The sequence below is a fragment of the Podarcis raffonei genome, chromosome 16, assembly GCF_027172205.1.
Source record: "Podarcis raffonei isolate rPodRaf1 chromosome 16, rPodRaf1.pri, whole genome shotgun sequence".
Taxonomy (NCBI): Eukaryota; Metazoa; Chordata; class Lepidosauria; order Squamata; family Lacertidae; genus Podarcis; species Podarcis raffonei.
The window spans coordinates 33,451,913-33,464,671 of record NC_070617.1 but is presented as its reverse complement, the minus strand read 5'-3'; the positions used below and the strand labels follow the sequence as shown (position 1 = coordinate 33,464,671).

The 12,759-nt window shown below is 45.3% G+C and overlaps 1 protein-coding gene across 2 annotated transcripts in view; it reads right to left on the bottom strand.

Moving 5' to 3' along the window:
• The window catches only part of GALNT9 (polypeptide N-acetylgalactosaminyltransferase 9), a 189,101-nt gene that overhangs the window by 98,999 nt on the left and 77,343 nt on the right, over nucleotides 1-12,759 (bottom strand). Inside the window, exons 4-5 of one of the 2 annotated variants that reach the window (XM_053368595.1) lie at nucleotides 12,251-12,425; nucleotides 2,621-2,818 (exon numbers count right to left, since the gene is read on the bottom strand). In XM_053368595.1, coding sequence (XP_053224570.1) covers nucleotides 2,621-2,818; nucleotides 12,251-12,425 — 373 coding nt within the window. Of the gene's footprint in view, nucleotides 1-2,620; nucleotides 2,819-12,234; nucleotides 12,426-12,759 lie in introns of those variants that run through there. The other variant, XM_053368596.1, reaches the window with a different exon arrangement.

Here is a 12,759-nt window from a genome sequence, read left to right as displayed (position 1 = left end):
GAAGTTCTTAATGCTGGTGGTGGCCAAATCAAAAGAGGTGGTAGAGGAAAAACAACACTAAACAGTATATATCCCTTGAAAATGTTGCTGACTTTCACCATCCACACACACACACACAAAATCACTGAAATGCCTCCCCATCACTACTTCAATTCACAGTTTGTGAAAATGGGGATTTCATCTCAGCCCAACTTCGCAAACTTGATCAATCATCAGACCATCTGCCAATGTGCATGGTGATGTACAGAACAAATGCAACCCTCCATCCCAAGAAGCCTGCAATGTAAAAGAGAAAGCAATGAAGGGAGGAGTGTGGATAATGGAGGTACAGGTAAAATGGAAAATAGTACGTGGACTGTGGCAACACAGAATCCCAACAGTAAGGAGGAAGAGAAGAGGTGTGTGTGTGTGTGTGTTTTAGAGAGAGAGAGAGAGAGAGAGAGAGAGAGAGAGAGAGAGAGAGAGAGAGAACCAAAGATTAAGTTGGTGTAGTCTCCGCTTCCCTGGCCACTGGAATCAATAGCAAAACATTCCCAGTGCATAGATGTATCTCCACAGTGACAATGAAATAGTGGCTGCTCTTTGAAAGGGGAACGAGAAAAGCTGGCCAGGTTTATCAAGGGACATTCAGATTTCCTGAGCAATTACCTGCCTGCATATTGAGGCTTCACAAAGAGCAGGAGGTCCCCGATAACAGACGTGCACCGCTTGAAGATAAATAAAATGAATGCTGTCGCGTCCCTCTGTTTCACAGCGATAAGAGGAAAAGTAAGGCTAAAGCCCAATTTGCATCATTTATGAACCTTTGCTCAGGCATAGGGTTGCCTCTAATGGGGAAAGGAGGAGGGAACCATGTGTGTGAAAACACACACACACACACACGGAGGGAGGGAGGGTGCTATGAAATGCCTGCAGCTCCTGAATTTGCAAACTATGAATCAGGTGAAGGGCCTTTGGAAGAGAAAAACAGCTGTCAGGAGGGGAGGAGCTTCACCCATTTCCACAGCCACTGCTTTCCTTCTGGCTCTCCTCCCCCAGGCTGCTTTACCCCTTGAAATGAACATATATATGTGCATAGCTGCATTTTTGTCCACATATTGCTTCAGAGAGTACAAATTAGGTAGATGCACACTAAAAAGCAAAAAACTGTATGGCTATCTTCTCCAGCCCTATTGACTTCCCGGCCAAGATGTGAGTGGGACAGAGTGGCGAGGAGAAAGGTCGCAGAAGAAAGGTTGCTTTATGTGGGGTACGTGAGGAAGATGCCATCAGTGGAGCTCCCTTTTGTGTGAGCCCACATACACATCATTGGTGCATATTCCTTCCTTCCTTCCTCTGTCCCTAAGCCACACAGCTGCTCAAAAGAAGGCAGGACAGGTGGAGGAAGCAGCTCCAGTTCCTGAGTCTTCTCACTGCACAGAGAGGGCAAGTGATCAGGTGGTAGCAATAGCGAATATGAGGGGGAAGGGCCATAGCTCAGTGGTAGATCATCTGTCTTCCATGCAGAAGGTCCCAGGTTCAATCCCTGGCACCTCCAGGTGGGACTGTGAATGTCCATGTTCTGATACCCTAGAGAGCCACTGCCAGTCAGTGTAGACAACACTGAGCTAGCTAGACCCTGGCCCGACTCAGTATGAGGCAGTTTCTTAACATCAGTGTGGGTGATACTGAGCTACATGGGCCACTGGATGGGCTCAGCCTAAGGCAGCTTCCTAGGTTCCTATGAGGATCACAACCAAGGTGCCCTAGGGGTCAGTGATGGGCCTTCTGAAGGAGTGCATACCTCAATAGGAACCCAGTAATGCCTGCTAGAAGTTTGGGTGCAACTCAGCTTGGACAAGAGGGATTTTGCATGGGTGAAGGCAGATAGAATTTGGGGCATCCAGATTCCTAGACTATCCTTGTACCTCTTGAGCTGACCTCTATATCTGATATTAGACTGATATAGTTGCATTCTTTTACAGCTTCCTGCTCCTCTCACACTTTTCTCTTGGACCTCAATATGAGAGGTCAACTTGGAGCTAGTATGGCTGCCTTTGTTCTTCTCCAGATTGGCTAGTTAGGTTAGAAACTTTTCTATCCAACGTATGTATTTCCTGCTATAAACTACTTCATTGTTTTCTTATTCTGCAAGCATATATCTGTGTGGGATTGCAACAAGTCTACTCTTTCGCTCAGTTGGTTAGAGTGTAGTGCTGATAACGGCAAGGTTGCAGGTTCGATCCCTTTAGGGATTGGATCAGATGGTCCTCAGTGTCCCTTCCAACTCTACAGTTCTATGATTCTACGATTCTTTAACCAAGATTCACTAGCAAAAGTGCCTCTAACTATGCATACGAAAGGGTTCCAACCAGTAACTGGACCCAGTTATCCCAATAATGCCTAGACAGAATGCTGTGCTGACACCAGCTCTGAAAGTAGCACAAGGACTCGGCCAACTCAGAACAGTGGTGTGTGGTTGATGTATCTGATGGGGTGGCTTAAATTCCTCAAGGCACACAACATCCCCTCTCATGGCATGCAGTGTTGTTTTTGTGGGGAGTGGTCACCAAGATCAGCTCTTGGGATTAAGGAACTTTCAGCAGTAAAGCAGCAATGATATGAAATTGCAGAAAGTCACCTGATAGGTGCAGACTCGTCCCCCTTGTCCAGCCAGTCTTGTGGTGGGATAATGTACATACACCAGAGTCCCCAGTTGTAGCCATGAGCTGCATTGGCGTATTGCTGCACTTCAAACGTGTTGTATTTTATGTTGTCAATAGCTGGAAGGATGATCCGTTTCCTGTCTTCTTTGATGCGGGTAAGCGCCGGCTCCACCCTGTAAACAAACAATATTTGTTCCTGTTTTTCTTTTTCTTTTTAAGAAGAGTATTTTGTTAAGAATAAATAGAACCAAAATTAATACTACCAATTCACCCCCATATGGAATATTGATGGCCACCAACTTGGAAGGCTTTACAAGAGGATTAGACAAATTCATGGAGCAAAAAGGTTATCAGCTGCTTTGTTCTTCCTCTATTTTGGAGACACTTTGCCTCAAAACACCTATTGCTGGGAATCACAAGTGGGGAGAGAGAGGTTGTGCTCAGAGCCGACTAGCTGGCTTCCCCTGGGCATCTGGTTGGCTGCTGTGGAACAGGACGCGGGACTAGATTATCCTTACCTTATCCAGCAACCTCTTTTTATGTTCTCTTGAAGTCAACTATTATTTCTTTAAAAAATAAGCGAACAAATCAATCTTGAATATATCCATGAACAGGGCTGTTGGACATGAGCAGGGAACCTGTAGATATTCAGATGTTCATAGAATCAATTGTAGAATTGGAAGGGACCTTGAGAATCATGTTGGACACCAACGCAGAAGAACATAGGAAGGACCTTCTATGATCAGGCCAATGACCCATCTAGTCCAGCATCCTGCACTCACAGTGGCCAACCCAATGACTGTGGGAAATTCACAAGCAGAATATGAGTGCATTAGCAGGCTACCCTCCTGTGGTTTCCAGCAACTGGGATTCAGAAGCACTACTGCCACCAACTCCCATCAGTCCCAAGCCTCATGGCCAGTGGTCAGATGATGGAGCTCAGCCACGCTGGAAGGACTACAGGTCCACCACCCCTGCTTTAGGACTTTGTAAGAATCTCAACCCATCCCACCACTGAGATTTGAAACAGCACCCCTGAACCCTTTCATTCATTTGCAGCGAGGTGCTGCATGGCCAACAAACACCTATAGGGTGCATGGGAGGGGACGTAGGCTATGCATCCCATCATATCAAGAGCCAGTAGCCATCTAGATGTAGCTGGACTACAACTTCCAGCATCCCTGACCATCATGCTGGCTGGGGCTGGGGCTGGGGCCAACATCATCTGGAGGACCACAGGTTTCCCTTTCGTGCTCCAAGCCATGCTTGGATTGGGTCCATTAGAAAGGTCGGCAAGGCAGCTTCCTATATGATATGTAGAAGAGCCTCTGGTTTCTGGTGTATCAAGTCATTAGCTTAAGGAATGCACCTGTACTTATCCTCCAGCATTTCACAGAAGAAAACAGGATACATTCACCTTGCACCACTCCTGCCCTTGTAGGGAAGATCACTATCTGAACCTTCAGAACATAATGCATTGCTGAAGGCTCTGCTCTTGCCTGTCACTTGCTATCTTCACATACTCTGCAAATGCCTGCCCTCCCCTGGTCTGAAAAGCCAACATGGTGTTCATTCTTTTGGTTAAAGAATTCAGCAGGGAAAACTGCTACAACAAATTGTCTAAGAAGACATAACCAACAACAGCAAATATACCAATATGTCTGATGAGTGAAATGGCAAGTGGTGCACTGCATACCAATTTAGTGTTTACATCAAGGATGGGGCAGTTCTAGCCTGTGGGTCAAACTTGGCCTTCCATGCCTCCCCATTTTGCCTGCAAGAACAAAACCATGCTCACCTCTCCCACACCTGATATAATATGTGGTGTTAGGTGTGGGACACATATATTCATGGTGGCAGAAAGCAGGGTTGACCTCCCTGCGCATCAGTTAATACGTGGTGGTGGGGACTGGCTGGTACACTCAAACTCTGCAGGAAGTAGGGCTGAACCCCCATTCATGAGCTCATATGCAGAAAGTTCAGTCCTACTTGGTTCAGGCATGCAAACCAGTCCCCATTCCTGAGCCTTGCAGGAAGCAAGATTGAACCTCAGTTCCTCAGCAGATGAGCAGTGAATTCAATCCTTCTTGATTTGGGCGCATCAGCCAGCTCCTGCTCCCGCACCCTGAAAAAGCAGGATTGAACCCTTGTGTATCACCCGATATGCAGTTTGTTGAATATTGATCAGGTAATGTCTCTCCTCAACCTCATCGGGTGTTATAAAGGCAAGATGAACCCACCCAACCACCACCACTCAGAGATGTAACTTCCAGAGGACTGGGGATGCAGTTAAATGTTGCTGGATGGCAACTCTTAAAGAGAGGCAGTGTGGAATAATGGTTAGAGTTTTGGGCTAGGACCAAGCAGACCAGATGTATCTCTGAATGTCAGTAGCTGGGAAACAGCAGCAGGAATGGATTGTTGTCCCTCTATCCTTCTTGTGGGCTTCCCAGAAGCCACTGAGGGAAACATGATGCTGGACTAGATAGGTTTTTGGTGTGAACCAGCAGGGTCCTTCTTACATTCTTATCCAGGTTCAAATCCCCATTCATCCACTGGACAATCTGAGGCTGGTCATAATTGCTTAGCCTAACTTACTTTACAAGGATGTGGGGGGAGGGCCATGTATGAACATCTTGGAGGAAGTGTGGAAGATAATGGATGACAATTCTAGCAGCTTGTACTAACCATGTTTGAACAAGGCATGCCCAAAAGGCAAAAGCAAAAAGATAGGAAAGCAATTTACCAGAGTCCAGTAATAGCAAAGAGGAATTGTCCCTAACAAATAGGAGCAGTCAGAGAACAAACATCTGCATGAGCACATGCAACATATTGTTCAAATCAAAACACTCAAGGGCCAAACTGCTCCACCCCCACCATGGTATAGATAAGAGACATCTGTTCAATGCTCTCTCTTCTCTCTTCTCTTCTCTCTCCATAGTGCATTAGTCAAAAGGTGCCAGTTTGTGGAATCTTAATCTTACCCACATGGCCTAGAGGAGACCTTCTTTTTAAACAACAACAACAACAACCAGCTTGTGCTATTTAGACAAGATTAAATTTATGAGAAAGCTGGTTGTTGGAGGATGACAGGGGATTCCAGGGAGAAGAGCTGGATATTCTCCAAGAAATCAAAACACAATTCAGCTAAGAGGGGCAATTTCTCCCTACTTCTCAAGCAGAAATGTCTTGTTGTGCTGCAGGCATCTGTGGAAATGTGGAGAGGTAAACTCTAACTCTCTCTCTCTCACACTCACTTACTCTCTCTCTCTCTCACACACACACAAACACACTTACATGGCAATGCCACAACTGTCATTTCTCCTGGTTCCATCAGCAGGTTTTTGTGTCTTCATTAGTCAAGTAAGTGGGAATAATCCATGCAGACCTAAATAACCATTGCTGTCTGCAACAGACACACACAAACACACACACACACACACACACACACACATGTTGCTTTGTTTCAGCCTGCTATGTCAAGCATCTGAATACCAAGCAACAGATGTAGGCGTCATTAGTGACACACTGTTAATTTGTTTACCTGGCAGAGAAGGACTTGGCTGCTGTGATTCACTTGTTATTGAAGGGTAAAGTGGGGAGTCACCTTGGGGTATTTCATTGCCAAGTGACAACCACCTCAGGGAACAGCCCTCAGGGGGCTGTCACTGAAAGAAGAGGGGGTGTTTGTATTGTCATTGTAGCAATACAGATCAGAGAGTCTTGAAGGTAAATAGCATTGCATGCAATAAGTCATTGTGACAAGTGTCTTCTCTAGTGCGGACAACCCATTTAGGAGGGATGGCTACATCACAGATGGTAATACTGTGGGATAGAGGATAAATTGGTTCAGTTCACATTTTAAAGCCAACTGATTTACTTAGATGGTCCTGAACTCAAATGCAGACAAGAACACAGCTACCAGCTGGCTGATGCTCTTCTCTCTGAGTTTTGTGATGCAGTCTTGGTTTTGGCAAGCACATCCAAAAATTCATATTTAACAAGAAAAATGCATATTTTATGGGGAAATGCATTTGAGAAGGACACAGAATGCATATTTTAGGGAGAGAATATGTAAATAACGTGTGGTTTTTTTCAGTTAGCAAAAAATAATGATGGAATGGACCTACAATTAACCATATGTGAAACTGATATGGAATGGAAAAGGGTTCATCAGTACATCCCAATAGCACTTTGTTGTTGTTGTTTTTTAAAAAATCCCTGCTAGATATGAATACACATGGATGGTCAATATTACAGGAACATAGGAAGCTTCCAAATATCAAGCCAGATCATTAGTCCATTGAGCTCAGTGTTGTTTACACTGGCTGGCAGTGACTACCCAGGGTTTCAGACAAAGGACATTTCTAGAGCTAACTGGAGAGGCCAGGATTTGAACCTGGGACCTCCTGCATAAGCTGCTGCTCTACAGCTCAGACAAAGGCAGCCAGAACATCTCCCTTTGGCCTCACCTCTGTGATAGTAGGGCAGTCTAGACAATCATGGCAGAGACCTATTTTGACAGTGCACACAGTCCAATGCCACTCATAGTGATCTCCTCCTGCCTATTTCTTCTGTTGTAAACTGCCCTGTGATCTTTGGGCAAAGGCTGTTTTATCAATTTAATAAGCAACAACAATAGTATTAGGGTGAGAGCTCCCGATATATGAACAGACTGTAAAATTATGAATAGCTGGAAAGCCTAGCTTACTCTCACAGTGTTGGGGATTCTTTGCTTGTCGGACATTTGTGTCCTCTTTTGTAAAAATTTGATTAACATAAAGCAATACCCAGCATGGAGCTCACTTGGGTACCATGAGAAATTAATGCAACACCCTTTCCTCAAAAGCAGTTGTGCCATGATGCCTGTTTCAAAAAGGAGATGCCTAAAATCTTTTATCAAAGGATCCCTTGCAGAGGCCTGGTGGAGCTGTCATGTTGGATACTGCCAAACCACCCCCATTTCCTTATTACAGCTGACTACGGCTCTCTAAGGCTGCTAGTTTGTCCTCCTCCTGCACATACTTTCCATAGCTCCATAGCAACTCCATAAATCATCTTGCTTGAGTTATGCAGCTTCCTGTACAAGAGAGATCCGATTTCCTTATGGGAGAACAATGACGATATCAGTAGGGCTGTTTGTGCTTTAGTAGTCCTTCTGAAGTGGGTAGTGGGGGCGGCTGGCGACAATCAGGGAATCATGCCCACTTCCAAATAAAGTCTTAACAATGTGGTGTGAGTGTCCTCCCAACACTGTCCCCAGATAGCTATGGAATTCAGCAATGAGAGGATGACATAAGGGTTAGGGTGCTGGACTAGGACCTGGGAGATCAGTGTTTACGTCCCCACTCAGCCATGGAGCTTGATGGGTGAACTTGGGCCAGTCTCCAAGTCCCACTTTGACTAGGTGAATTGCAAGCAATAGCACCAAACTAGCTGTGATTATTAATTTCAATTGGACTAACAATAGATGCAACCCACTGTCCCTCAGTCTAACCTACCTCTCAGGATAAGGAAGGGAGAACTCTGAATGTCACCTTGAGCTTCATAGAGGAGCAGTGGGATATAAGGCATTTCTTACATTTATATACTATCTTTTCCACCAAGGAGCTGAAGGTGGTGTATCCCCATTTTATCTTCACAACAACCCTGTGAGGTAAGTTAGGCTGAGAAGCAGTGACTGGTCAAAGGTCACCCATTAAGCTTCATGGCTTAGTGGGTGTTCAAACCCTGGTCTCCCAGGTCCTACTCTGACACTCTAGCCATTACACCACACTGGTTCTAAGTAGTAATGTAACAATAAATATGTAAACTACAACAACCAAGGAAATGAAAGCAGATGTGAGGGAGTTCTGAGGACCAGACAAGCTTGGAAGACACCATTCAGTCTCCAGGTGTGAAGTTCCCCACCCCTCCATTAGAACATCAATTATTGCACTGGACACCCAGTACTTCTGGTTTCAAACTAAAGAGCTAAACCGTTCCCAATGATGAGCTATGTTTGAAAACTTCCATTTCCACTTTCTCGGAAGCCTGAACTGTGAAATTTCACAGATACAGAAATGGCAAGCGAAGATTCCCCCGGGTTTGTGAAAGAATGAGATCATGTCACCACTTTTATTTTCCATCTGGAAAGAATACTAAAATGGAAACACACGGGAAACGATGACACAATCAAAGCCTTTGAGGAGAGGAGCAGCACCTGTGCTATGCCAAAGTCAGCTGTTCTGCCATGACCCCACAGGGTACAAATATACATGGAAGATACTTTTATAAGAAAGAAATATCAGAGGTCTTCCAGAGAATTCCAGAGAAACCATTGGAGAATTTATCCCAACTCCCTGGGAAATTTGGTTTCCCTGCGTGTGAATAAAGTGGGGAATTTAAAGAGGCCACATGTAACGTGATTTCCAGCTGATGCTCAAAGCACTAGAAATCTCTGACTTGAGGCCAATTCCAATGTTCTCTCCATGTGGAGAAGAAGTAAGGAGGGGTCTCCAGCAGCAATTTACCCTGAAGCTAAGTTCCTTGACAGCATAGGAAGCAGAATTCCCTATCCTTATCCTGCTGGGTGAAGCAGGGGAGTGGTCCAGCCAAGCCCAGAAAGCCCTATGAAGAACTATTACATAGGACATTGGACCAGTAGAGGAGCTGTCCAACAGCTTCAGCAACATGAAGTCCATGCTCCAAGTGCTGAAGCAGTCAAGGGGGGAGGTAGACCTAGGAGCTGGTCAATGGAGCTGATCCATCAGCAGCTTCCAGGAAACAAAGAAAGCTTTATGTCATTAATGGAGAACCTTTTACCTGTTTAACTCCAGCTCCCATCAGTCCCAGCCAGCATGGCCAGTCCTTAGGGTTGACAGGAATTATGGTCCAATGACATCCATAGGCAAAATGTTAATGCAATTATCTGGGTTCTATCGTTCTTCCTGGCACATTAGTGGGAATCAAATCTAGTGGTGATTGGTAGAGGGTCCAGAGTTCAGTTGGGGCACATTATTGTTAGAAAATGCCCTGGGGTGCCCCTGCAAGCCCCCGAAACTCCAAGCGTCTTCTGATGAGCATAACTCCAGAGAGGCATTCCCCTTGTCTCCAGGGTGTTCCAGTCCCAAGCTTCCTTGGAAAATGCCACTATTTTGCAGGCTATCTGACCTCTCAGGGTGATTGTGAGAATGAAATAGGAGAGAATCATATATTCCACATTGAGCTACATAGAAAAGTTGGATATATATGCAGGTAATAATCAGTAATATCATGGTCTCGGGGTTCCTGTCAAAGTGTCCTGTCTCCTCCTCATCCTGGTCCATGCTCAGACTCACAACAGAATCACATCTAATTCTTTATCACATCAGGACCAAGGAGCAAGCTAGAACTTGGGACAAAACCATTACTGAGAGTGCAGGAACACAACAGAGCCTGAGATGTCCTTTTGCAAGGCTCAATCTGACCAGGAAGCATTATGATACTCCTTTCTGTGCCGAAGGATCCAATGGCCAGCCTGTGTGGGTGGAGACAATCAGTCCAGGACCTGAAGGCAGTCAACTAGGGAAGCTGCCCCCTGCAATTCAGAGCTTCACCACATGGGGCACCCACACAAAGGCTGAGCTGTTCTTGAAACCAGAGGGCCATGCAGAGGTAGTGAGGACTGGCTGATCACGAGAAAACTTGTGGCAGGTAGCATTTAATTAAACAATAGAAACAAAACTTTGGGCCAAAAGCCAGCATTTCCTTGACAATTATTGATTTGTGACAAAACCCAGGTATCTCTGGACTGTTGGGACATATGTCTTTGGTCTGACCCAGAACAACATCTCTTATGCTCTGAATATTTTCAATCTCATTTCCCTCATTGAGTAACTTAAGTAGGGGAATTGCTCATGCTAAGAGAGACACCATTAAGCCTCATTCTCCTACATTCCATTATTAGCCTAATGGCCCAAAATCTTTTGATTGAAAATTAATTCTCTGGAGGAATCTGGACAACAGTGTTTGAAATGGTAGCATTTTTTTTTTTTGTGGGTGAATGGGGGGGGTAAGGGCCTCCCCAGCCTCATAATGACTATTTCTGGGTATTCAACCAGTTAGATTCTTTTCAACTTCATTGACGCTCCCTGCAGGGACATTAATGTGACTTGAAGTAAATGGTTGGTTGGAGACACACTGAAGCTTACCTCCTTCAGATTCCAAAGCTAAATACTCTTGTCTACTCATTTTGTCTTATATATCTGTCTTTTAAGGATGAGTGGGGTTCCCCCTCCTCCCTGTCACCATTCCAGTGCCATTCCCAGGTTTGCTTTCCCATCTCTCCCAGTTTAACTTTGCAAATGTCTCAATTTGATTCCAGACTTCCTCAGTTCAGGATTAGAGCTCACATCATCCTTGACCATTGGCCATGCTGGCTGGGGCTGATGGGGAGGAGTAGCCAAAACATCTGGAGGGCACTAGGTCAGGGAAATAAGCAGTAGCCCCTTTCATGCATTCCTCTATGCACAGGTTTAATACCAGGGAGAAGCATTCATAGAATCCAGAGCTGGAAGGGACCCTAAGGATCATCTAGTCCCCAACAATGCAGGAAGATGCACATACGGTGGAACCTTGGTACTCGAACGGCTTGGCTTCTGAACAAATCGGCTCCTGAACGCCGCAAACCCAGAAGTACGTGTTCCAGTTTGTGAGCATTTTTCAGAAGCCGAACGTCCCACACAGCTTCCGCTTGAGTGCAGGAAGCTCCTGCAGCCAATCAGAAGCCACGCCTTAGTTTTTGAATGGTTTCGGGAGTTGAATGGACTCCCAGAATGGAATAAGTTTGAGAACCAAGGTACCACTGTATGGGGATCGAACCTGCAACCTTTGACATTGTTAGCACCACATCCAACCAATTGAGCTATCAGAAGCAGGACTATGTCAACTGGCCGCACCTCCTGATGTGCACAAGAGCCCTCTCTCCTCCTGTTATTTCTTGCTACTGGTATTTAGAAGCATTGTGGTGGCACAACATAGCCATTGTGGCTAGTTGCAGAGTGACCCAGGCTGTGTTGGGTTAAACCAACAGGAAGGAAGGAAGGAAGGAAACTTGGGACTGAGCAGTTCAAGCCTAAGTTTCAGTAATTGGAATGAAGTTGTCATGAGACAGAGTTTTAGCAGTCTGCAGACAGCATTTCAAACTCCACCACCATCGCAGGCATGGTAATAAAAGTGTCTCAGCAACATCTCAAGGTCTTTTATCGATTGCCAGTTAAAGCAGCCGTCCTTTCAGCTTTTTACCAATTGCCCGATTCAAGCATCCATTCTATCACAAAGCACAACCTTGAAGCTTACACCTGAGATACATTAACTGTTAATATTTAATACTTAAATTAGCTAGCCTACAATCCTTGTCCTAGATGAGTGAAGGACGAATGCATTGCCACTGGTGGATTAAGAGAGAATTCTCTTTCTCTGATAACCTTTCCTATGACTCAGCTACATTAGTAAAAAAAACACAGCACTTCGAATACAGAATACAGGCTTCAGATTTTTCTCAGTTTCCATGGCTTAGCATGCCCGCCCCAACTTGTCCATTATGCCATCTCCCCTGCCCATGTCCTACCTATCATAGACCTTACCAGCCGGTGTTGAACTCGACGTGAGCATCAAAAAACCCAACCACTGGTGATGTTGCTGCCTTCCAACCTTGGATTCTGGCTCGGATCAGCCCTTCTCGTTTGTTATTACGAACTATTTTCACCAGCCCTGGGTATCTCTTGTGGACATACTGGTCCAAATTAAACTTCAGCTCAACTGTAAAAACAAAGAGACAAGGAGATTTGGGAGTTGAGAAGCACATTCTGTTTCATTTCAACAGAATCTCATTTAACTCGGAGTAAACATTTCTGAAGCTGAAGGCTCCGATACTTTGGCCACCTCATGAGAAGAGAAGACTCCCTGGAAAAGACCCTGATTTTGGGTAAGATTGAGGGCACAAGGAGAAGGGGATGACAGAGGAAGAGATGGTTGGACAGTGTTCTCGAAGCTACCAACATGAGTCTGACCAAACTGCGGGAGGCAGTGGAGGACAGGAGTGCCTGGTGTGCTCTGGTCCATGGGGTCACGAAGAGTCAGACACGACTAAATG